This window comes from Spodoptera frugiperda, chromosome 14, assembly GCF_023101765.2.
Source record: "Spodoptera frugiperda isolate SF20-4 chromosome 14, AGI-APGP_CSIRO_Sfru_2.0, whole genome shotgun sequence".
NCBI lineage: Eukaryota > Metazoa > Arthropoda > Insecta > Lepidoptera > Noctuidae > Spodoptera > Spodoptera frugiperda.
Genome location: NC_064225.1, coordinates 7,678,653 through 7,705,435, shown reverse-complemented (window position 1 = coordinate 7,705,435; position 26,783 = coordinate 7,678,653). Strand labels below are relative to the sequence as shown.

General features: G+C 37.4%; 2 protein-coding genes and 1 long non-coding RNA gene across 3 annotated transcripts in view; 1 reads left to right on the top strand and 2 right to left on the bottom strand.

Moving 5' to 3' along the window:
- Nucleotides 1-18,022, bottom strand: part of LOC126911389 (putative ferric-chelate reductase 1 homolog) — a 34,579-nt gene extending 16,557 nt beyond the window's left edge. Inside the window, exon 1 of the mRNA XM_050698390.1 lies at nt 17,640-18,022. The gene's annotated coding sequence lies outside the window, so the exon portion shown is untranslated. The remainder of the gene's footprint in view (nt 1-17,639) is intronic.
- LOC126911407 (uncharacterized) overlaps nt 1-26,783 on the top strand; it is a 108,123-nt gene that overhangs the window by 36,308 nt on the left and 45,032 nt on the right. The window lies entirely within an intron of this gene.
- Nucleotides 21,090-26,783, bottom strand: part of LOC118279145 (pikachurin) — a 176,814-nt gene continuing 171,120 nt past the window's right edge. Inside the window, exons 17-19 of the mRNA XM_035598681.2 lie at nt 26,108-26,194; nt 25,894-25,997; nt 21,090-23,738 (exon numbers count right to left, since the gene is read on the bottom strand). Coding sequence (XP_035454574.2) covers nt 23,578-23,738; nt 25,894-25,997; nt 26,108-26,194 — 352 coding nt within the window. The 3' untranslated portion in view covers nt 21,090-23,577. The remainder of the gene's footprint in view (nt 23,739-25,893; nt 25,998-26,107; nt 26,195-26,783) is intronic.

The following is a 26,783-nucleotide window of genomic DNA, read 5'->3' as shown; positions in this document are numbered from 1 at the left end:
AATAATACAAAATATATTATATTGTGAAGTCAGTGAGTGCTTGCAGTGATTTTTATAAAATGCCAAGACCGTCTTTGTACCAACAAAGTACAACAAGTACCTACTTACGATCGTTAAAAACGATTGTACCAACAACAACGAATACGTTTAAGGGTTGTTGCGGAATCGGGGATTGGGAATATTAGGAAGGGGGAAATTGGGCCTCCGATAACCTTACTCACACAACAAAACAACGCAAGCGCTGTTTCACGTCGGTTATCTGTGAGGCCGTGGTATCACTCCGATCGAGCCAGCCCATTCGTGCCGAAGGATGTAATTCACAATAATAGGAAATAAGTAAAGAAAACTACTACTAAAAAACATTTTGGTGGACAGAATAAATAGACTCCATAGTTATTTCAAGTGTTTTATTACTTTTTTCTACAAAATCCTCTTTTTATAGTTAATAAAATGTATATACATATATAAATAACCTAAAAACTATTTTATTCTAATCTTAATCCCAATAATATATAATTTATTTATTTATTATTATAAGACATTAATGAAAAACAAGATGAAGACACAAGATCATGCGGTTATGCCAATTTATAGACATGCACCACATTCACAGTATTGACACAGTTAGAATAATTTAATTATTATAAATACAATGCCATTAACAATATTTTGATAATATTTTAAAATAACATTAAAACAGAAAAATTGAAATAAATATAAAATTAACAGTAAGTAACAATCAACTAATAAAAAATAATAACTTTTCTCACGCTCCCTAGCATAGTATTCTTGTCATTCTCTATACACATTTTAATCAAACTCGCTTTAGGTTTTTTCACTGATGGAGGATTCCAGCTATCTTCCTCGGATGGAGGATCGGTGGTGTTGGTGGAGGCGCTGGCGAAGGGTAGGCTTCGTGAGGAACAGTGAGTGGTGTGGTAGGAATTCAGTAGGCCCACTGCTCCCAGTAATATTGGACTGGTCCCACAAATATTCCAATCTGTAAAAAGATAATACATCAAATATTACATTACATTTAAGTATCCGCTGCTGCCTGAATGGCTCTTTCTAGGGGTTTGCACCGGAGCAGTCAGTACCGGAGAATAACCGGTAATATACCGGTAAAAGTACTCGATTGAAATCAATCGGTTGTTAACCGATTAAACTCCGGTGATCATATTATATCTAAATGGAATATTTTTATGTAAAAAAATATTTTCAATACTATATTGATACTACTAAAATAATAGAAATATTTATTAACCATCAGTTTTTAATTTAATACATAATTAAGAAATTTATTTACTGATTTGCTTCTTTCGAATGATATTAATTATTTTGGTCATCAACTCAAAGCGCTCTTGGCCGTTTATGTGGTTCAATTCACTTACTACTAGCTTTCCAAAGAGTTCAGGGTTCGTTGAAGTCCAATTTTATTATCTATTCTGTTTTGTTTTTCAATTAATAAAAACTTGATTTGAAATTAATGGTTTTCATCACCGGTTATCACCGGTGAATCTCCGGAGGTCGGCAAATCACCGGTGAATTTCACCGGTACGCCACTAGCTCCTTCCATTTGGCCTGAATGTAACTGCCACCCCGGAGAGGGTTTAGACAAAACTGCGTTAAATTATTGTCCATCACATAAAAAAAGGGCTAATCAAAGAAACATTTAGAAATCTTTACTTACTTTTGCATAAATTCCACCATTAGCTCATATTGGAGTTGAATCGTCCTCATTTTAAATGTAACATGTTAGAATTGTTATTTATTTACATAAGATAAAATAACAATAACAAACAAACAACCGGCAAATGACAAATGTCAAATACGACGTTCGGAAATCATAAAAAAAATTATAAATTTATGAAACTAAGTACTTATTTTTTTTTCATAGATAATGTCACGTTATATTTCTCTTAACTCGCTTTAAGAACTTTTTGCACTTAATTAATATTTATTTAATAAATATTATTTCATAAAACGTGTAGACAAAGGTTGAAATATATATATAAATTTAATTTAGTTTTCAGACGAAATCTTTATGCTCAATAAGTCATTCAAATCGTTCACTTGGCCGCTTCTCTAGTTTACATTAGCATGACGTCACTATCGAATTTGATGCGAGCTCTCGATAGTTGAAAGAATAGGCTTCGTGCTGCCACACTCCGTTAACGTCTCATGACGTATCGTCATCTCGATACGTTTACATTACGAATGCGATAGTTATTCGTGCTTGGCGCTCCGAAGCATTGCTCTCCCACACTTAAACTTTTAACACAGACAGGACAACGTTGTTCTTTGATAAACCCGAACCTTTTAAGTTGCCAAGCTTTTATAGCGTAGAAATCATGGCAATAACCTCATTCAGGTAGAGAGTAGAGGAGGTCTATAGTCCAGCAGTAGACAGTCTCGGAGCGTCTCGGGCTGTTGATGCTCACTAATGCATCTATTTACCAAGAAACTGCAATTCGTTGCGGATAATAATGTTATTTGTAGTCGAGTTTAAAGATAACACGTAGTATTTTAAGATCACGTTGTATACGATACGTACCTAAAGCTGTTACCAACAATTATTTATAAACCTCAAGAGTAATAGTTAGTTATTAATAAAAAACTCATAATCATTAGTCATTAAATAAACATTATTCGAAATGGGCATTTGGGAGCATTGTTATTCTTCCACCGTCCAAAACTTCTTTTTCCGGGAAGTACAAAACCCGGAATATTATGTTTACGTTTTTGTCCCAAACCCGGAAAACAACGTTTTTACGTGTTATTCGCTGTCTAATAGTTCACGATGACAAATAGAAAGAAGTTACGATTACGAATTTATTTCATCAACCTGTCTTAAATTTTGAGAAACCCCTATGCTCAGGTAATTGGCATCTAATGACATTTTGGTGCTAAGAGATGGTTTAAGGGTCCTTGGTGTAAACAGACATTACCTCCAGCTTTGTGATCGGTAGATAGGTATAAGTAACAAGAATAAGCGGTATGTTTTTTTTTTTTTTTTTTAATGTAATATAGTTCAATCTCCACGGACTCGAGTCCGTGCCCTTGTTATTCAATTTTCTATAATTATACTAATACTAGAACTTATGACAATAATATTACATGCTACAACAACACTATTCATTATACATAAGATCTTATAACATTACTTGCATTATGTTTATATGCTCATAAGCGGTATGTTTATATGCTCCCGTGCGGACGGCGTTAAAGAACCATCAGACCAGCACAGACGGGGCACAGCAGGCCCGGAGCTGCGGATTGTCTTTGAACTCGAAAAGCAGGAGTAACTAGGAACGAGGTGGTTTTTAGTCAGTAAGAGTTTAATACTCTCGCCTCGCCCAATGTGGGAGAAATCATAGGATTAAATCATCCTAACCAGCCCTCAAAAAAATTCAATTTTTCTTTGCATAACTGGGTGTTACATACACACATAGGTAGATTACGTTATATTACGAAGAACGTTAGCGTCATATATTATGTAAGTAATTAATTATCAAATAGTGGCAGTCGCGTGACCCAAGTAGGGTCTTGGTTGGTCAACTATGTAGGCCAAGAAACCTGTAGGGCCAATCAGTCTCGTTATTTACGAATAATTAACTGACGTATTCAGGTCAGGCCCAGTTTTGGGGCCAACTCCTTAAGTTATTCATGATGGTATCTTGAACAATTTAGGCACCTATGTAACCTGCTTCTTGAAGGAAACTCTAGCAATTAAAGCTACCCTAATCTTACGAATTTGTTTAAGTCTTTGACTGCCAATAGAAAACTGTCGAAGGCAAATCCTCCGCTAACGTCGATCACCGGTGACCACAACAGCGATCAAAGTGTTAATAGACCTTAACTATTTTGCAGTAAAGTTCAGAGTCTATTAAAGTGTTCCTATAAAGTTGCGTTGTTTATGTATTGGTAAAGTTGTTGCTAAGCAGCATTCATGCATTTCAACTCGTTAATTTATTGGCAACACAATCGATAGGTCAATGAACTTAGAAGTATAGCTTGTATTAACAAATGTTTAACAATTTATAACTTGAAATAGTGCACCTTTATCTTATTACCTTTATTTTATTTCAATTGCAAAAAATTGATAAATAATTGTTAATTTAATTTAGGAAGATATAGCAAAAAGTATAGTAGAGTATACTGAAATATTTATGTAGTTGCTACGAATTTTTAATTCCCTCCGGGGTAGTTTTAATACGGTCTAGTCTTTTCTCCTAAAGTAAGATGCCTTTTGAAGGTTTACTCCCGTCATAAACGCTGTGCGCAATACAGGTGTACACTCATGATTCGAAAGGGATGGCAATCCAACACAGCCGAATAGAGGTCTAAAGATTTTCTATGGCATGGACGGTGAAACGACACCGACTTTCAAAACTTCTGGTTATCTATCAGAGGTTATAATTAGATAGAAATATCTTTAGTTGGTAATACTTTTTGCATAACGCGCGATAGTCGTCAAGTGCGTTGTTATGTGATCAGAGCGCTCATAGATTAGAATCAATTAATGTAACCTATCTACATACTATGTATCTAGCTGACAGTATCGGTGCGGCATATTGACAGTAATCAGCCTAATAGCCCTTACAGTGTAATTGTTTACACGGGCTAAACTGATCCCGTATTATAACCTAATGGCTAGCTAATTAACTAGCGTTTACTTACGTACGTAATTAATTAGGAAATTAACTGCTAAGTCGATCAAATTATTCATCATCATGTTAACTACAAGAATTTCCTTCGCTAAGCAAAATTTGTACTATCACTATCATACTATCATCCCCAATCCCTCCGGCGCTGCGGACTACCTAGCGGGGACCATGCGGGCATAGCATGAACTTGTGCCTAAAATAACATTTTTATACGCAGTATTTTAAGCTTGCCAAAACCAGTTGATAACAATCAACTGATATAATACGCAAAACAATATGAATGTAAACGCAGAACCGGTTTCACCTAACCTCCAAGATGCAGCTTCGAACTATGACATTCCAACACTGAATAATTTAACTTAGCTATGTTGGTAATAGGTAGTCCAAAAATAACACACTTTTTTAAGGATAAAAAGCCTTTATTTAAGGGGGCAAAACCATTCAAGACGTTTTCCGCCTTGGGCGAGACGTGAGGGAGTGGACTCTCACTGACTAAAAATCAACCTACGCCTGCTTTTCCTAAAAAAGTTAAGTGTAATTTTAGATTTTCCAGTCTACATAATCTATCACCGCGCTAAATTACATCCTAATCCATGCAACTATTTTGGAGTTCTTAACTAACTAACAGCCACATTTAAGTTATCAATTGCCTTGTGAATATTAAAAACAATTTACACCGATAAAATCGCATACCAATGTCAGAATTAAGAACCAGTTTCCAGTATTGTAAATTCTGATACCGTCAACATATGACGTGGTATACGCCCATAAGCCTACAAACTTGGCTCTGGGTTTTCCCCACATTTTACGTCGACTGCATAACCAAGTAGCGGGAATCTGAATCGTTTTCCTTATAAGAGTTATTTCTTTTACAAGCCGGTGAAACTTTCGTGCTTGACTGGTTTTACCAGCGGCTCTGATGCTTGATTGCGATCTCTCTGACGTTAGGTACGTTATTATCTTGGAGACTGGATTTGTGCTGTGTATTATGTGAATGTATATGATGGAATGATAGGACCGGTACAAAATCTCTGACATTCTAATGAAGTGTTCCTGTTACCACATTTTTCGAGAAATGCTTGATTATTAAGACAGATTAATTGAGAAACGAGTCTGTTTATTCATCCGCCAAAAATTAAAGTAAGCTATCTGACTTTCCGGAGCTGCGGACTATCTTGCGGGTTTACACGGGGCTCCGGCTCGAAAGTAGAAACGGGGTAGTTTTTAGCCAGTAAAAGTCTGACACTCGCTTAGCCTCGCCCAAGGCGACAAAAGTCATTGGAAACTACAAACCAACTGTTGAGAAGTATTTAACTGTTTCTCTAAAACTCGAAATAAAACGAATCGTAACCCCAAATCGATACAAACCTAAGTTTTTAACAGAAACCCAACAAAACTCGATCCCAACCCGAAGACATTTGATTGACGTAAGTTATTACTTTAGGTCGTTAAACAACATAAACAGAAAACCACAATAACAGAAACGGGTGTAGGAATCCCACGCTCAGAGTACTCGAGTACTTGAGCTGAGTCATAAGTTAGAGGTCAAACCTTGTAGTTCGGGGTCTCACATACACACACACATGAACCACGCGAGCCTCCTACAACAAAGATTGTTTATGTAAACCTTCCGTCTATCATTGTCTTCATTTCAGAGTGCTAATTACAATAATGGGTTCCATTTAAGATTTTTTGATTTCAATTTTCTCATTGAAGCACGAAGCCAAATATGTTTAGTAGTACTTAACATAAATATCAAATTTATAAAGAGCTGTTTAAACACTGCTTTATAATGAGTACTACTTCAATTTCAATGTTATTTAAAGGACTGGTTGACCTGAGAAATGGATAATTTGTTACAAGAATGGCTTGTTATTTGTTTTTTGATGATGAGATTATCGTATATCTAAATCTTAAAACGTATGGCAATGTCTTTCTATTATTAAACCGTCCAGTTTGTTTGTTTGTTTGGGTCTTTAGTATTTGGAATTTTACTCCCTTTCCTGAGCCCGATGGATCTGATATTTGGTACACATTCACACTCTGGATCCCCCTTGAAGCCTAATATTTTCCCCCAACTACAAAGAATAAGAACTATAGAATATCAAACTAACAGGCTTGACTGGTAGAATAGAGTTTACCAGAAACATTTTTTATGTGTTACTCGTTTTATTGTATTTCTACCAGGCGACCATAAATAGGTAAGAACATTCACTACACAAGGCCCAGTTATTCTTAGTAATCCTTGTGTTCGACCACCGAACACATTCTCTTCCGCATTACATTAGTCAGAAGCAAAACTTCTGTGGTTACCTTTTGAAACGAGTCACTATCTTGGTAAAAGTATCGACAGGAGCTGACCACAAACACTAGGCAACAAGCAGAAACAACGCTTGCGTTGTGTTTCATTGTGTGAGTGAAGTTACCGGAGGCCCAGTTACCTCTTTTCCCAATCTTCCCAATCCTCGTTTCCCTTATATTCCTAACCCCCAAAAGGCCGACAACGCACTAGTAACCATTGTATTTACCATCAGGTGATCCGTCTGCTCGTTTACCGGCTTACTTATACCATAAAAAATAACTAAGCTATAGACGAAGTAATAGCTAAAAGGGCCATCAATACTAAACCTGAACAAACGCTATATTTGAAGTAAATGTACATAAGTAAGTCTATATAAATACTAATCTTATAAATAGACCAGAAATAACTTGTTACTGTCTCGTGATAAGAGCCAATGACAAGAGCAGTGTTATCTACGAACACATTAATGTGCTAATTACTTCACTTGATAGTCCTACCTGACTGACTTTTGAGTTTAAAGCATCACTAGACTTACTTTTATCAGAGAAATAATTGTTGCTACGTATAAAATCATTATTATTTACTCAAAAACCTCATTGGTCCTTCGCGGTTGCAAAGATCAATCTTTCATTCCGTTAAGGCTAAAACATTTTGGGACTCTCAGTAGTTTAGGAACCACTGTTTCGCAGGCCAAAATATGTGTAGGGTCTAAGAATGTGATATAATAATATCACTATTAGCAGATCGTAGAGAGTAGAAGAACAGTAAATCTTTGTTCAAGGCAATCATTAAACTCCAGTGGAGTCTGGTAGGTCTAGTTATTAGGACTAAACTCGACTTGAGCTAAGGCTAGGAGAAAGAGATTTCTACTCTAAAACAAGAAATGATGAGCTCGATTTCTCCAAACGTGCAAAATAAACATGTGGGCAAATAATTGTGGAATGTTAACATGCAGTGTGCGGGAGAAAGTGCCGAACGAATCACTTAGCATTATTGCCCACGGCCCGTGAACGCCACAACATGTCGATACCCGAGCATCCACACGCGATGCCCTATGACAGCAGCAGTGTGGGACCATTGACACTATTGCTTTCCATTTAAATTGCCTTATCCAGACTGATTCCTTGATCGATTGCCTGCAAGTGACAAGATTATGTGGCTTGTGTAAGTATTATTTTGTGCTGCTTAATTCTTCTTCCGTCTTCTTGTTAATTCTTCCAAAATAATTCATCAAATCAGTAGGGCTACTCCGGTTCTCGAATGCGAAGTTTCGTTTAATCTTCGGCCGTAGGTTTTATTGATTTACTAATAGAATTACTTAAAATAACGTTTTATTTTTAATTTCATATCAAAACCTATTTATTTGTCTTCATTTCATTCGTTCATTATTGTTCACGAAAGTTCGCAATAAATAGAATTGTAGTATGCAATCTGCGAAGTTTTTTCGTTCGTTCGTTGAATTAGAGTAGGCCCCCAGGGCTGCATGAAATCTGACCTAGATAATAATTAAACAAATAGTTAAATCGATCACCTGTTTCTTAATTAACCTTGCCGCTGGACGTAAACTGCTATTTCCGTCTCCATAAAATAGTTGTAACTTCCGACTCGAGCGGTCTAGTAATCCTACGTAAGCGGTATCTCTGAGTCGAGTTGAAATCCTTGAACAACTTGGTATCACGTCACGTCCAATCGTAGTTTTTGCCGACAGTGGGTGAGGTCAACATGAGTGGCGCAAAAAGTTTTTATGTCCTTTATGTAGGTACTCATAGGAATCTGATATCCGATGTAAAATAATAATGGAAAAAATATCCATCAAGCAGAACACTGGTACAATCAATTGTTGAGCTTAAGGTATGTTTAATAGTCGTGGGAAATCTTCGTTAGTTTTTTGAAGTAGGTAATGTGAGATTACAGCATCAGTTGTATGTAATCATAAATGGTGTTATCAACAGCGGCGACTCGGAATGGCTCTTCAATTAAATCAGATTGATCAAGTTCAATTTCGTTTCGAGCAGGAATTTCTTTATTAAGTCAGTTTGCTATACGCATAACTTGCATTTTGATGCATGCAACATTTTTCTGAAGAAACAAATGAATAACATCACGACAAACGAATGTAGGCTTTGTAGTGGAATGTGATAGATGCGAGTTCAGAGTTACATATTATTTTGTTTCTTACTGCCGTATACTCAGACATATTTTAATGATTACTTAAACTATTCTTTAGTAACGAATTTATTCCAAAAACAATTAGTTATTAAGAGCCACTAAATAACTCTAAAGACTCAGAAGTTTTGGATTGCTGATCTGCACACAAGCCACAAGCATAATAGTCCGGAGCTGCGGACTATTTAGCGGGTTCACCGGGGCTCCGGCTCGAAAAGAAGGAGTAGGAACATGGTGGTGTTTAGTCAGTATAAGTTTGATACTCCTTCTCGTCCAAAGCGGGACAAGGCATTGGACTCTTAACAAAAGCATAACAATAGTCCCTAATGATATTACAGTAAGCAAGATTATGCACAAACACACAAAAAATTACGTGTCTCAGTAATTCTTGATTGAGGCGGCATACAATAGGTACATGGTGGCGACTTCCGTGAGCCATGGCTCGGCTTCTCATGCCGCATTGTATGCAAGTGTGGTGTTATTATGAACTGTTGTTTACACATAGTTCTAACGTACACCGTGTCGTAATTGTGCTACGTAATTAATTTCATTACCTAGTTTTATCAGTCTGTCTTAAAAAGTGTGAAATGAGTAACATCAGGGCTAGCACAGAACAGATCTCCTTTATCTGTTATGTGAGGGCTAGTGTGGATATTCATCTATTGTACCTATATACAGATCTCTTAAAGAATCTGAGTATGTCATAAAGCTATGACCAGCGAGATTAACTAACTGGCAGTATCCTCTAAACCTTTGGTGACGTAATAGCAATTCTCAAGACGTCTGACAGTCGTGGAGATTTGTTATGGTACACGCCGGTAAACGAGCTTACGGATCATCTGATGGTAAGCAATCGCCGCCGTCCATGGACATCCGAAACACCACAGGCGTTACATGTGCATTACCGGTCCTTTGGGGGTTAGGAATTTTGGGAAATCGATTTTAGGAAGGGTTGTTGGGAAATCGATTATTGGGAAGATTGGGAAGGTGGGTAATTAGATTATGGAAATCTTCCATATAAGATTGAGCCCAGTGTTCAGTGACGGATTTCTTTTGGCTGGTGATGATAATAATTTCTAATAGATAATTGTATTGTTGGAATGTCGTGACTATGTTTGTAGTCCTTCACATTTTTTTGCAACAACAAGATCTATAGTTCGGTATACATTACTACCTATTTCTATAATAGTCTTCGAACAACTAAACAATAATAATAACAGATAGAAGAACAAGAATCTAGTGAATGATTAGAAACTGGTTTCCTAACACATAATCATCGATGTATGTTGTGACCGCAAGTTAATGTGTTTAGTTTTATAGGGCATCGCTGCGTCGAACCCGTTTTGTTAACATTTATCAAATCTATTATCTGATTATCTAAATTAAATACTTTGATGGTCAAAGATATGAGAATTGGACAGTGATTTGAAAGTTAATTTGGGCTGCATGTGTCTGGGCATTATTGAGTAATCGGTGATGGTAATACGATTAGCTTACGAACTTGCTCGTGTCGTAGATATGGCATGTCTGTATCTGAATTGAACTAAAGTTTACAAAAACCTGTTCAGTTAGTTTAAATAAGTACAACATGATAAATCATGCGTGAATAATTTTGATACATTGTATGCATGCAACGTTACGCCTTTTATCCTCGAAGGGGTAAGCAGAGGCAATAGGCTCACACCGGACTTATAACACAAATGGTGAAAAAGTGGCTGTACATTGTAATTTAGATTCACGTATTAACATAACTTTACTTATGCTAGATTATCTACAAATAATAACTAGTCGTCGACTAACTAAACATTAAACGTAACGCAAACCAGACATTTATTTAGCAGTCATTTTAGGTTTGGCTTCCAAAACTATTTTTTTTTGCAATATATTTCTCAACTTGCGACTACTTAGATCATTTCGTCGCAGTCCATCGGACCAAAGAGCTACTATTCTTAGTCTATGTCATTTTATTTTGGCCTCGGTGGCAACGGAAGCGGATATTGTTTGACCGCCATGGGACCATTAAGCAACAACTAAATACTTGGCATTAGAACCTCTAAGGTCAAGCTAATCAAGTTCAACCAGAATGTTACTTAATCCTTCGTCATAAGTAATCAGTGATTTGTAGCATGGAAATTGTTACATTCTTTTACGTTACATACATTCTTTTTATACGATGGGTCGACGTTTGGCTGCTATCTCGCCTCATGGTAAGCGATGATGCGGCCTACGATGGAGCACGTCTGCCCATAACCAACCTATTCACTCGAGTCTTGGAAAAAACATAGACTCTGGCAAAGAATTCCACACTTTAACAATCTACTTGTCGTCTATCAGTCTTTATTTCAAGTTCCAATCAGTACAATATTTCTCCTTGATTGCTTACGATATTCATGCATCTTTTCTTTGCTCGACCTTTTTCTTTCTATCCGCATTATTGTGCATTGTTATTTGTGATCCATACCACTAGTAAATAGCCTCATTCCTTAGCATCACGGGCAAAATGTGTGAGTTGTAATTATATGATTTTAATTTGAACACCATTGCTGTTCTTGTTTAACACATTGAACGCCGTGGTGGTCACCGGTGACCGACGTTAGCGGAGGATTTGCCTTCAACAGTTTTCTATTGGCAGTCAAAGACTTAAAAGTAAAGTAGTTTTGGGTATGTTTTATTTTTGAAATTGCAGTAAGCGCCAATTGTTGCAGTATTTCCGTGGTGATTGATGCAGATCGTGTCAGTTGCAGTTGCAGTGTCGTAAGTTGTTGTATAACTAACGACTGATCTTCTTGTTGACAAGGCTTGGGAATACTCAACTGTTTAGTTACAATTCAATGTGCTAGGTGAGTATGAGACAGTTTACAGTGAATAGTTATATTCTAAGTGTTTAATATGTGTGTGTGATATTCTTACAATATCGGGTTTCACTAGAGATAATCTTGTGTGCAGGCTAAGCTAGTAATAAATGTCTATTCTGGCTTCCATAGTGAAAATTGTGTTCATAAAACGTATGTGAGTAACATGAATAAGCAGAAAATGTTTAACAAGGGGGAGCGTGTTAAATGCAACACAATCGTGTGTCTGCCGGTACAGCCTGGTACGCCTGCACATCAAGCTACCCCAGTCTGTCCAATGCAATAACGATTCTCCATATAATGAATTAAAGTTTAAAATAAGTTGAAGAAGTTCTCAACTGGAAGTGATAACACGGCATAAAGGAACAAGTGACGAACAATAGCTTAATGACACATTAAAGTCTGCGAAGTATAATGTGTGTTGAGTCACTTCGTTACTAAACTTGTGATTCAAAGGACGGGAAAACGTATTCCGGAACCATTATGAACGGTTCACGTTTCTTATCTCCTGTCGGTAGTAACTAGTCACTTTGTGCATTATATTGAGTCACTATAGTGTCAATTACTGAATGATTTACTGGAATTTCAAATATCCTTTGTTTTTCTACATAAGAAATAATATAAGCAGACGCGGCGAGACTGCGCGACGTCGCCGCGTCTGCGCACGCTGCGTGATGAAGAGTCCCTCTGTGACTCGAGACTTTGAGCTCTTCTCCATTAATTTACGTGAGTAAACCGTGACTTTTAGTTAATTTAGTATGTCTCACGATAGTTATTATAAAAATAAATAATATAAGTACCTAATTCAGGATCCTTTCATCAATAAAAATGATGAAATTAGTACTTCTCAATCTACAAGACGAGCTGATAAAGACCACAGAGGGCCAATGGATGCAAATCACTAATCTGGAAGTCATTAGGGGAGGTTTATGTTCAGTAGTGGACGTGTTGTGCTTGATATAAACAAGTTCTTCGAGGATTTCATTCACCTCACTGATTCAGTGACTCAGTCCTACTGTTGAGCAACAATAACATAACTAGTTAGAGTACTTACTCTAGTAGTACTTATGTACAAACAACACTACTTATTATATAAGGTCGGCTGTAGTTAGTTTTTGATTACGAAATTATGTCCTAAAGACTTGCGAAATAATCGGTTCTAACTATGCAGCGTTCGGTGCTAAAGGATGCATACTGCATATTAGTGTCCGATTTTGGTAGCTGATATTTTTTTTTTGAGCTGGGAATTCAGCTAATTTCTTTTCCAGTCTAGGGTGAGGTGGTAGGGACTCACAGAATCATGCACAACAGTAGTTCTTTCCATCAGGACATTTTCCACAAATCAATCAGTGTCGAATTTAAGCTTTTAGCTCTTCATAGGTATTACTAGAATTTCCTTACAATTTTAGATAGTGTCCACAAGCCCACATCGTACGCATCGCACGCAACGGATTTTAGTTTGTGTTGTATAGAAACTCATACAACTGCGTCCACTGATCCGCATCGTACGGACCGTATTATCGGCAATGCCTACATACGATGCGTACGATGCGAGCCTGTGGACTCTTTAAGAGTGAGTATGTTTTGACCTTAAAACAAAGAATTCAGAGGGATAGTATTACTAGTAGTATCTAGTAGGAACAGTATTGTAGTATTTGCAGTATTTAAATTGTAGGTAACAGTCGTCGAATAGGAAGGTACTTCACCGGAACTCCTTATTGTACTTACCTTTACCTGCCGGCTTCTCGACCTTCACACGTTTTTGAAGGAATGCACCAAGTTTCCTTCCTTATGCAAAAATGTTCTCAGAATTTTCCATTAAATTGTATGCAAGTAAATCTTCCCTATCTTGACGGTAAGAAATACTCTATGGCTATACATCGAGCGCCGAATATGAGAAGAAATTAAAAGATTTTTACTCCTAAATTCGTAGACCAATTCTGTATAAACTTTTGTCTACTTCTAGATAATTGAATATAGGTATCAAATTAAACGAAAAAACCTATAAATCCTACAATTATGTAAGCAAAACCACACGCAAAGGTCAGGTTATTATAATTTACATATTTAAATTAAGTTTTTACCCATGTTTATGATGGATAGTCCGTCTAAAGGTAACTATTAGATGATAAACGCAGCATTGTATTGTTCTCTCAGATCTGTGTCATTGACACTTAGTTTTAGCTTCAGTCAGCGTGACAAAGGCGGCCTTCACGCGGCGACGCGACGCTTGGTCAGACCCCCACAAAATGCACTTTTTGCACCGACTGATTGGGTGACAATAGGTCTAATTTGTCATTGTGTGACCTAGTCGTAATAGATTGTTTTGCTGCTACATAATACGCATTTTAGTTACTTATAGGTTTTTTTTTTTGAGGGGACAAATCATCCATTGACTTCTCCCGCCTTGGGTGAGGCAAGAGGGAGTGTCAGGCTCTTACTGACTAAAAACCTCGTTCCTACTCCTGCTTTTTGTACCGGAACCCCGGTAAATGTGCTAAGTGGCTTCGGCTTCGCATCAGTTGGAAAACTTTTTTCTATAACTAGTTTAGTGGTCACAGATTTGGACACAAAGGAAATAACTTGAATACATATTATGATACTTTAACTAGACATTTCACGACACAAACTTGGAAGGTGATAATAGTGGAGTCGGGCGGTAACATTGAAATAATTAGAGGCTTGTTGTGAACTGAAACATCATGTTCGTAATTGACTAAGTTCGACAGAGGTGCATTATATTAGGTGCAACCCACTTAAGGCCAGTAATTTTACACCCGATGGTAAGCAATCGCCGCCGCCGTTCATGGACACCTGAAACACCAGAGGCGTTACAAGTGTGTTGCCGGCCTTTGGAGGTTAGGTTAGGTTATTTAAGGCTTGTTGGGGAATTGGGGATTGGGAAGATTGAGAAGTAGGGAATTGGGCCTCCGGTAACCTCACTCACACAACGAAACACAACGCAAGCGTTGTTTTACGTTGGTTTTCTGTGAGGCCGTGGTATCACTCCGGTGGAGGTGGCCCATTCGTGCCGAAGCATGGTTCTCCTATACTTAAGATTTATGTTATAAATACCTAAATGAATTAACCTGTTCTCTATAAAGCTTGCAAGACAAGAGGAAACAATAAATATTTAGTTGTAATGTAATGCGCCTACACACGTGCGGGTCACGGTCGACGCGTAGCGTGGAGCAATGTGTGAACCAACCTTTATAGCGATTGCAAGCTTACGGCAACCGTTTTGTTACTATGATATTATTATGCTGTAGAAATGTAGAATAATAGTAACATTAAGTTGTTTTATTTTTTAAGATGGTGTACATTTATGTCCGAAATAAGTAACAGAGTAAATCGATTGATGATTTCTGACAGAAACTAAGTAAAACTACGTAATCGAAATCGGTTAGGTATTAATTTTGAATGTTAGCTTGACGTAAGTCCTATGTATGGTAGGTTGGCTAATTTGTTTTAGTTAGAGAAAAATACTTATAAAGTGTGGGAGAGCCATGCTTCGGCACGAATGGGCTGGCTTGACTGGAGTGATACCACAGCTTCACAGAAAACCGACGTGAAACAACGCTTGCGTTGTGTTTCGTTGAGTACTTGAGATTACCGGGGGGGAGGTCCACAGTTAATTACTCCCCCTTTCCAATCATCCCAATCCCAACTGTATCTGGGGGCACGGCAGTGGTCCTCGCCAAGTCAGGGGAAATTTTAACTATTATAATGATAGTTAATTAGTGTTCTCTATTAATACGCTTTAATATAGTAATGTCATTAGCGGCTTGTCTGTAACGTAACGTAAGTATACCAACCTATCTGACGTTTTGAAATATGTACCTGTTTACCATTTTGGTCGAGAGTCATTTATAATTATTATGCAACAAATATTTCGGTCACGGTCTTGTAGCAATTAAATTATTCAATAAGGTTTATTATTTATCCCACAAAAACATTTCATGTTAAATGTTGCCAAGACGAGACCATATAGCTCGCACTGTCAAAAAGTAATCAGATCCCGTGTAGAGCCAAGTTTCTAACCCTATACTTTTGAACTGGCGAGTCGGCCGCACGGACTTTTTGCTATTCGTCATATGGGCTTGAGCTAAAAAATCTATACAATCTTCTAAACTCTTTCCGTGCGGCCAACTCGCCAGTTCAAAAGTATAGGGTTAGAAACTTGGCTCTACACGGGATCTGATTACTTTTTGACAGTGCGAGCTATATGGTCTCGTCTTGGCAACATTTAACATGAAATGTTTTTGTGGGATTTCATTTCTTTTTGTAGGTTGCTTATGATAGAAAGATAAAATGAGCGACAAATTCACCTACTAAACTACTAAAATTGGAAACGTAATCCTAATACTTTTTATCAATGAAAATTAAAACACTAGTATCTAAACCTTTACCTACTAAACTACTAACAATTAAATATTAGGCAAATGGTTTTTTTCTCCGCGATAGCAAACTTTTAAATCACCGAAATATTCCGAAAACTTTTCATTCAACGAGACAACCGTCAACGACGTCTGCCCTCGCGCGTCTGCCCGCGTTCGGGTGCCGCGCTCGCTGACGGGCCGATTATTTTTAGCTACTGCGCGGGGACGAGGGGGCAGGCGGCGGGCGTTGGCGCATACTATACTTACGATGCTTATGTTCAAAAGTATAGGTTGATTAATAAACACTTACCGAAGTGAAGTGTAGTAATATTATTCATATCTAAGTACTTATGGGTAGGATAATGTTTTGATTTGATGAAAAGTTTGTGTTCTATGTACTTGTGTATAATTTTCAGATCTCAAGCAGGAAATTTCAGATTTTTACCCCTCCGCGGCCGCATTCAGACCTCTAGCGTCAAAAGTTGTCGGAAGTCTCGAACAAACTTTCACCCCCTAGTTTAAGGGGTTGGGGGTAAAAGTTCCAAGTTTTAGGATTTTTTTGTTGTTTGGGTACTAATACTAGCTTACATACCAAATTTCAGTTTTCTAGGACTTCAGGAAGTACCTTAAGAATTTTGTTGATCATCAGTGAGTGAGTGAGTGAGTGACGAAATCGGGGTATTTTAGATATCAATAAAATCTAAAGTATAAGAGCTATGCAATTGAAACTTTAGAGGTTTATTAAGTCTACCACTGACATTATATCCTGAAAATTTTGTTTATCTGGTATAACCCAAACTCAAGTTATGAAGGTTCAAAAATACGACGAAGCGCTTCGAGAAAAAGGTAGGTAGTGCCCTTGCGCTTTGCTTGGCTCGTCTTGGCGGGGCACTTCCGTGCCCCCAGATTTATTAAATCTAAATGAGATCATGGTGACATGTAATATTTAGCTACCTACTTTCTATAATTTTAAGTTTAATGAGATGGGTAATGGATTATTTATAAACAGATTTTGGCCCTTGTTAACTTGATTGTTACCTATAAATACATACTTTAGATTTTATTTTCTTCTATGTATTGTGTAAGTAATGTAGGCACAGGTATTGCCACAATATTATTTGTGTTAACATTCGTTCAAATTACACAAAGTTTAGTAAATAAAATGTCAGTTACTATTCACGAACACGAAGCGATGTTTCAAAACCGTGTGTTGTGTATAGTGTATTTACATTCTGTGGTCGTGCGTGGATTTACTTTTACTTTCGATACTCACAAATAACCGGTCGGCCGAGGTTAGTCCAAGGAATGCGCCTCCACAACAATGCAGGATAGTTTCTAAACACTGATCGTGAACCAAATAAATTATTTCACACAAAAAACTCACAACGATTTCACACGAGACACTGCAAGTTTGTTTTTAGCGAACTTAACTGTAATAAGTAAATAATCGTCGCTTATTACAAGCTGTAGATTCGACTCGGTTGTACTAAAAGTTATCACTGTGTTCGTCTAATTAATTATTCGCGGGATAGTTTTTGTTGTGTTTTAAAGTTGTTTGTATTGACCGGAGCCGCAGCGTCGCGTGCGTCTCACTCGGACTGCCTTTCGCAACTGGCGGATGAATGGAGTTGTCGGCGCGAGACGCGGCCGCGCACCTGTGTGAGTTTACCAACTTAGAGGCAGAATACATAAGTAAACGACGCCTATAAAAAATCTTAGATGGTTTTTCCTATGACGAGGTGAAATGGGAACTTGGTGGACCCCACAGTTTTTAGATGTTGATTGTCTCAGACTAGGATTTTCTCTTGTGACACCACAGTGCAGAGTGGCCATAATTATGATGGCTGAGCAAGAGGTCTCGGGTTCGATTCTTGACAGTATTAAAGGAAGGTTTTATTGCTATTTCCTGAGAATTTAGGTTTTAGTAGCATATAATTAATTTAGTTTTGCAATATGCTCATGAATATGCTTTGTACTTAAAGGATGTTTAAAGTGAATTACGATTTTCCATCCTACCCAGTGGTAAGTTTTTGTAGAAATTCTGATCAGTTTCGCCTAATCAAGTCGGTTGTAAAAGTTACTTTACTCATACCGCCTACTATTAAGTAATTGACGTAGCTAAATTAGTTGCGGGTTTTTCGATACACCCAAAGTGAGTCAGCGTGACCACTGCCAAACTCATAGTGTTTTGATTTATAATAATAATTATTTTTATTAATTGCGCTTCCAGTATCCGGTGACTGCGGGAGGAAACGCCCGGGTGTCATCACTGCGAGGACCGCCCGGAGGACACTGTAGAACATACAGTGGCGGTGTGCCCTGCGTGGGCTGAGCACCGCCAAGTCCTCAGGGATGTGGTCGGCGACGGCGACCTCTCGCGCCCGGCACTGGTTCAAGCCATGGTGCGGAGCGAGAGGGACTGGGATGCCGTCTCCTCCTTCTGCGAAGCAGTCATGCTAGCTAAGGAGGAGGCGGAGCGCGTGAGGGAACAAACCTCCTCACGCCCCAGCCGTCGCGAGAGACACTCTGGGCGTCGGGGATCGCGTGACGATCTCCGGCCACCGTAAGTGCGGGTCTGCGGACGGTGAGCAAGGGTAGCTCATCGCCCGAACAGAACCAGACCCGTGCGTGCGGCGCGTCGCGTTCCGCGCGCGCCTCAAAGAGCCATCAGACCACCACAGATGGGGCCCAGTAGGGCTGATGCCTGATCCGGAGCTGCGGACTACCTAGCGGGTTTACCGGGGCTCCGGCTCGAAAAGCAGGAGAAGGAACGGGGTGGTTTTTAGTCAGTAAGAGTCTGACACTTCCTCTCGCCTCACCCAAGGCGGGAGAAGTCATTGGATGATTTTCCCCCTCAAAAAAAAAAAAAAAAAAAAAAAAGTATCCGGTGACTGTGTAAACCCAAGTTTTATTACCGTTTAGCACACGTTCTTAATTAATTCACGAGGACAATGATTTAAATAAGTAATTATTGTTTTATTTTATATGATTATGCGCTTAATTACAATAAATACAAGGTCGATTTTGAAATTCAGTATTAAAATAAAATATAACTGTCGGTGAGTTAATTGGTTCCCATGAAAACGTTTACATTTTAAGTTCTTGGACATACATAACAAACAGGATAACTCATTATAAAATTAAGGCACATAGGTACTTACTAAATATTATTGCATAGTACCTAACTACCTACCTTTTTTTTTTGAGGTGGGTAAATCATCCAATACCTTCTCCCGCCTTGGGCGAGGCGAAGGTTTGTGTCAGACTCTTACTGACTAAAAACCACCCCGTTCCTTCTCCCGCTTTGAGCCGGAGCCCCGGTAATTTTTTACGTTGTCCGCATCTCCGGACAACGTAACGTAACTACCTTCCTGACGATGCATATTTCTATTGAAATTTATGTTTACAGATCGGTGACAGGGAATTTATGTGAGACTAGCTGATCTGGCAAACTTCGTTCCGCCTCAAACATTTTTCTCAGCTTTAAGACTTGTCCTGGACTTTTACAAATAATCATGACCAAAATTAGCCAAATCGGTCGGTCAGCAGTTCTCGAGTTTTAGCGACACAAGTCCCTAAAAGTACATTGATTATTATAGTTTGGTGATTAAGAGCTACACTAATGATAACACTATTATTAAACAAATTGTGGTATAGTATAATAGGACTCATGATTGTGAAGCTCATAATAATTTATTCGTATTTTTATCCTCTTACTAACGAACAGCAAATAATTTATATATTACTAGCTGACCTGGTAAACTTCGTACCGCCTCAAACATTATTTTCTCTCCCTTTAAACCTTCCCTGGACTTCTACAAATAATTCAAAACCAAAATCTGAGAAATCGGCAGTGTACCGGCATTAGGGGGTGGGGGTTGGCGTGATGGGCGGATGGCCTTCCAGGGTGACATTAATTCTAGGGGGCAGCCGATGCCGCCGAGGATGGGATCCGCAAAAAACGAAACTTGATATTGCTTCCCTCAAGTGGGCGCCACAATATTTTCGCCCGGGGTATCAGTGGCCCTTACGCCGCACTACAAATCGGTCTAGTAGTTATCAAGTTTTAGCGAGACTAACGAATAGCAATTGATTTTTATACATGAAGATAAAGAGTCATAAACGAAATGCTATTATTATCCAAGGCAAAAGTATGTAATACTCTATTGTAGATTATAATAATGGAATCCACACTGGAACAGCATTTTAATGTGATTTACTTAGTCCATACTTTTTATTTGACATTCGTGTCAGCGACGACTCAGTCAATATGGCAGTCAGTGATCAGTGTACCGTTACTGTAAATTGTACCAAAAGGCTCATCACCGGCCTTCCAGAGGGCATTAACCTATCAGGTTTTGGTAGACGTAGGTAGTGTCAAAATAAAGGTATAACACAAAGGTTTATAGTTCTTATGTAAGTGCTAAACGTATCGTAAACAAATCGAGTAATCGACTGACGGTTCTTTTGGTGGGGAAATCATCCAATGACTTTTCTCGCCCTGGGCAAGACGAGAGCGAGTGTTCTTACACTCCATCCTGTTACTGACTAAAAACCAGCCTGTGAACACAGCAAAGGACCAAGTCATACCTCGTCTATGGACATGCGAATAAAATAATATCATATTTATACCGGTCTTAAATATTTTGTAGCAGCGCTAGCGCTCCTAGCGGAGTATTCAGGTACTAAAACCATAATAGGAGTTGAGGAACAACAAAACGAATATCATTATATTTTTATTGATATAATTTTGTACAAATAACGGCGTATATTACATCGGACAGGTCTCACATACAAAACTAATGCTAGTCAAGCTATGTCACAAGTAGTAACTACGTATGTATCGATATTTTAAACACAGTCGCGACACACGTCTGACGTAACTGTGCACCTCGTTGTAAAGTGACGTCATTGTAAACGGGGGAACACACATGGTGCATATCGCCTGTTGTATTTCACAGATTGGGACAAAAATGACAAGTTTTACGGAGGGTATAACCAGGTTTGTATTGGGTAGTTTATAGTTCTGGGTGTTGAGTAGGCGTTTCCAACGAGGTGCCCAGCTAAATCAACAGGGTCATAATGCTCTGAAATATGTTTCATTTACAAAAATGTCTTTATCAAAAGCCGGTGGTAGCCAATTTAGATGAATAGCGACAAGCGCAGGGATCGATCCAACAGAATATCATACACGTAATTATCATTAATTAATTAAATATTATTGCACATTATCATATTGTTTCGTTATAAAATTTATTTTTTATTTCGTTTATTTATTTTTATTAAATTATTTAACAATTTGTTGGTTCTGATACGAGTATATATTTTCCAAAAGTTCATTTAAAATGAGTTACATTTAAGTCCATTAACACGGTCAAATTAAATGAACTAGCAATATCATCGCAAATGAAAATGTTCAGTCAAAAAATGAGAGACCACAATAAAGATATGTAGATATTTATGTAAATAATTTCCACACCCTGTGAAATACTATAATTGACGAAAATTATTGGTGTAAATGAAATCCCAGTAAAGGGCATTTAGGGTTTGTATCGAATTACTTGTTTATCTATTGTTCAATGGCAGAGGTACATAGATCTATACACAACAGTGTTTTTGTAATAAACTGAATTCTGAATCTCACACATTAACAAAAAATTAAATCATGAGTCATAAAAGAAATTACCTGATACTTAATTTCAACTATAATTAAAAACTCATCGATTAGATAAAAAAACAGTTCTGGAGGATTCCTAAAACCGAGTTGAATATAAGAAATCATTAGAGTATCAACCATTGAACAACAGACGAACATCGATACCTATCGTTTATACATACAAAGCGCGTAACACTACCGATAGATATAAATATATGTACCGACTATATTATGACTAACGGTGCTAGATCCGAAGCAAATCAAGTAGCGAAATAAAGCTAGCCAACACACGCCGGGAACAAATAGCTTCAATGCAAAACATCGGGACATTATAATCACTTTACATTTAATCACATTAAATGGAACATTTAACCACATTAAATGAAACATTTAACCACATTAAATGGAACATTTAACCACATTAAATGGAACATTTAACCACATTAAATGTAAAAGTTTTCGTTGAAAGTTTTAATTTTCTTCACAATTATTAATACATTTTTTGAATTTGCGTTGAAATGAAGCCATTTTCAGTTCGCAGCGAAATAATACGGTTCCCGGGCTTAAGTATAAAAGCTCAATTAATATTATAATATCATCAAACTCTATTGTACTACTTACAAATGTTCTAAAACCACGTTCATTATGAAAATGTTTTCGATATACAAACGCTATGTATGTATACTTATTGAACTATGTTTGCGTGGACACAACTGGGATATGACTTGAGTTGGATTTGAGGTGGGTTAATGTTATTGAGGAAAGGAACCTACTGTATTATGTGTGTGATCTTATTATTCACGAGATTCTTAATCAAAATGACTTGTTTTCGTTGTTGATCTTCAATGACAATTGAGAAACTCGAAACAATCCCAGCAGAGTCCACGCGGTTTTATAAAATACACCCACATCGTAACAAATTGTGATCAGCTATGAAACAAAATCATTTCATACAAAATGATACTGCGTGCAAACCACTCGTACGACTAGAATTTTATTTAATTTAACATTACAAATAGTTTTTTATATATCTACTAGATAGTAAAGCACTTTGAAAAGTTATTCCATCGTACATGGAAAATAAATTAAAATTATAGTATACTCAATGGTTAAATTAAATAAGAGTATAAAATCAATGTATAAGGTGACAGATTCAGAAACTCGCAGTTTACTTATTCTAAATTGACTAGAGTATTCATTTTATAACTAAAATTAAAACCTTTGGGTAAACATCAGAGTTTCATATCAAAAACGTTGAAAAAGTTCGTATTGTTATTAGTTTATTGCCTCCGACATTTAATTTACATTGATATGTAGTAACGGAGTTATTTGGTCGTAAACAGTTACGTAATCGAAAATCGAAAGCAACTCCTGACAAAAATGAAGACAAATCTATGAGACACACCTAACACTAAATGTAACACCGTTTCATTTAACGTTTAACGAGTTTAAATGAACTTTTTGAACGTTAAATGAACTTGGAAGATAGTAACAAATGTGGTATTTATTCACTTAAATGAACTTGGTGGGTTCATTTAAATGAATAGTGCATGTTTTATGGTGCGCAGCGGCCGACGTTGTTGGTGATGGTGTGCGGGAGTTTGGACAGAGAGAGCGGGATGTCGAAGTCCCCGCTGAGGGAGATCTGCGACACGCAGCCCACCAGTCCGCGCGAGTACCGGCCCTGCGTGTTCAGCTCTATGGACGGGAGACCGCCTGCCGAACACAAATAGCAAAGTTAACAAAACGAACATAATAGTATAAGCGCTGGCAACGTTTTTGAGAGAGCATTTCAAGAAGGCCAGTTTTTAGATATATTATGTCTCTCAGTCTCCCAGACATCATACGGGCTATCTGGCACCTGGTAGTCGTTGCGTTCATCAGTGCGCATCGCATTTGTACAGGTAAAATTTCAATTTTTCAAACCATTTTAAGAAGTTATTTTTTATTATTATTATTTTTATTGAACTTATAGTAACATGAATCTCTTATTGCCAGGCATTTTTCATGTTGTTTAAGGTCTGCCAGGCGCCAATTTTGAAAAAAAATTTTTTCAAATCATTTTAGTATGGCTGAAATTTTAGTATGATGTTATTTAAGTAAGAAAAGACCCAAAATTAATTTGCCAAGCAGTTATTCGGTTGTTAACCTTCAGCCAGACCGATCTAAAACTGAAAAATGATGTAGTATCATTTCGCTTGGTCTAGAAATATTTGTCGAACGAATTACAGAGAAAGGGATTTAACAACCGGCCAAGTGCGAGTCGGACTCGCCCATGAAGGGTTTCGTAGCAGCAATTAGACGACTAAATAAAAAAGTTATAAAATAACTTGGTTTTACATAGTGTTTTTATGAACGACAAAGTTATATTTGTGGTTTTGGAAAATGTTTTATTTCTTAAAAACTAATAATGGTATCTCGTTCAAACCAATTTTAGTTGAAACATTTTATTGAAATGTATAGCATATATTTTTTTTAATTTCCTCACCCTCTTATTTTAAAAGTTAGAGGGCCCCCCTCTGTGTTTCGGTAACCGCTATTCGAATTTTGAATAAAAATTAATAAATTAAAAAATTTAAGGGGGCCACTCCATACATGGAACTGATTTAAAAAAAAAATTTTTCAGCTAACATATCCGTGATGGGTGTCTATGGATAGGTCTTTAAAAAAGACATTAAGGTTCCTAAAGCCATTTTTCGTCAAAATCAATCGTTTGAAAGTTAGACGCTTCCAAAGTGGAAAAATGAGTGTACCCCCTCTAACTTTTAAAATAAGAGAGTGAGGAAATAAAAAAAAATACATGCTATACATTTCAATAAAATGTTTCAACTAAAATTGGTTTGAACGAGATATCATTATTATTAGTTTTTAAGAAATAAAACATTTTCCAAAACCACAAATATAACTTTGTCGTTCATAAAAACACTATGTAAAACCAAGTTATTTTATAACTTTTTTATTTAGTCGTCTACTTGCTGCTACGGAACCCTTCATGGGCGAGTCCGACTCGCACTTGGCCGGTTGTTTAATCCCTTTCTCTGTAATTCGTTCGACAAATATTTCTAGACCAAGCGAAATGATACTACATCATTTTTCAGTTTTAGATCGGTCTGGCTGAAGGTTAACAACCGAATAACTGCTTGGCAAATTAATTTTGGGTCTTTTCTTACTTAAATAACATCATACTAAAATTTCAGCCATACTAAAATGATTTGAAAATTTTTTTTTTTTTAATTCAAAATTGGCGCCTGGCAGACCTTAAACAACATGAAAAATGCCTGGCAATAAGAGATTCATGTTACTATAAGTTCAATAAAAATAATAATAATAAAAAATAACTTCTTAAAATGGTTTGAAAAATTGAAATTTTACCTGTACAAATGCGATGCGCACTGATGAACGCAACGACTACCAGGTGCCAGATAGCCCGTATGATGTCTGGGAGACTGAGAGACATAATATATCTAAAAACTGGCCTTCTTGAAATGCTTGTTTTTTCGACGTTGCTAGCTCTCGTACCATAACATCTAATATAAATTGTTTAAACCTGCAACATAAAGTAGTCACGCATTCACCGGAGTGTTGAATGAATTACCGTACTTTATTTTTGAAAGGAATACAGTAGATATGTTATTAAGATTTCTAGATACATATCAGGACATTTCCTAATAGTAGTTACGTTTAATGAATGAGTAGGTAGCAGTGCCTGTAAGAGTTACGATAGCAATAACACAAATTGATACAATATCGTTCCATATTTCCCTTTAGGAGTAATAATATTTTGCTAAAGTTCTTCCTCAGTATTTTGTTTTAATTATAGCAGTAATTATATAGATGTCTCATCATAGCAGTACATAGGTAAAACGCTTACCTATATACAGTCCGTTCTCAGTGTTGAGCTGTTTGAGTTTCCCGGGCGACACCTTGCCGACCGAGCCCAGCCCGTCCACCTCTAACACGCCCGCTTGTCTATTTCTGTAAAAACAAATGCCAAATTAATTGGTCACTCTTACAATATTTGCGCCCTGCGGGAATTGCTCCGTGGGGGAATTTCTCTGCGGGATAGCATAAGGACTGAGTGGTACCTGGTGGCCCGCGCTCTGTGCCACAGTCCATCGTCCACCTTCGTGTGGTTCGCAATGATCACCACCTCCCCGCTGCCGAGGTCGTACCTGCAACATTCATTTATTTATTTATTTATTTATTTAAATAGAACGGCTGAAGCCAATTACACTATTTATTTAACTTATAACTAATTTTAACTCAGTCATGCATCCTTCTCACAAAAATTCAAACATTCTGACATTATCATCTTCCATTCATCCACAAACACATTAAGATCTGTGTTTGAGTTCAGGAGAGCATTAATGGCGGCTACTGTGCGTGGAATAGGCGACTTGGAATGTGCTATAGTGCGGGAACTTGGACCAGCCAGCAAGCGATGTCTTCTGCCACGACAATAATTGTCTGGGATGAAGAGGTTGCATATTTCATTATGCAGATCCGGAGCATCAGTTATGACCCTGAGAATTTTTAGGACAGCTGTCATCTGATCGCGTGACCGTCTAACTTCTAGGGAGTTAAAATTTAAGCATCCTAACAGGAATTTTGTAGGATACAAATAAGGATTCATATATAGCGTAAGCACGTCTGCAGATGTTAGGTCAAGTATATTAGGAGTCCTATGCCTGAAATACGCTGGAGAACATTTTAAAGATGTTGTTCGGCAACTAAAAAGCTAGTGAGAACGACTTCTCCCGC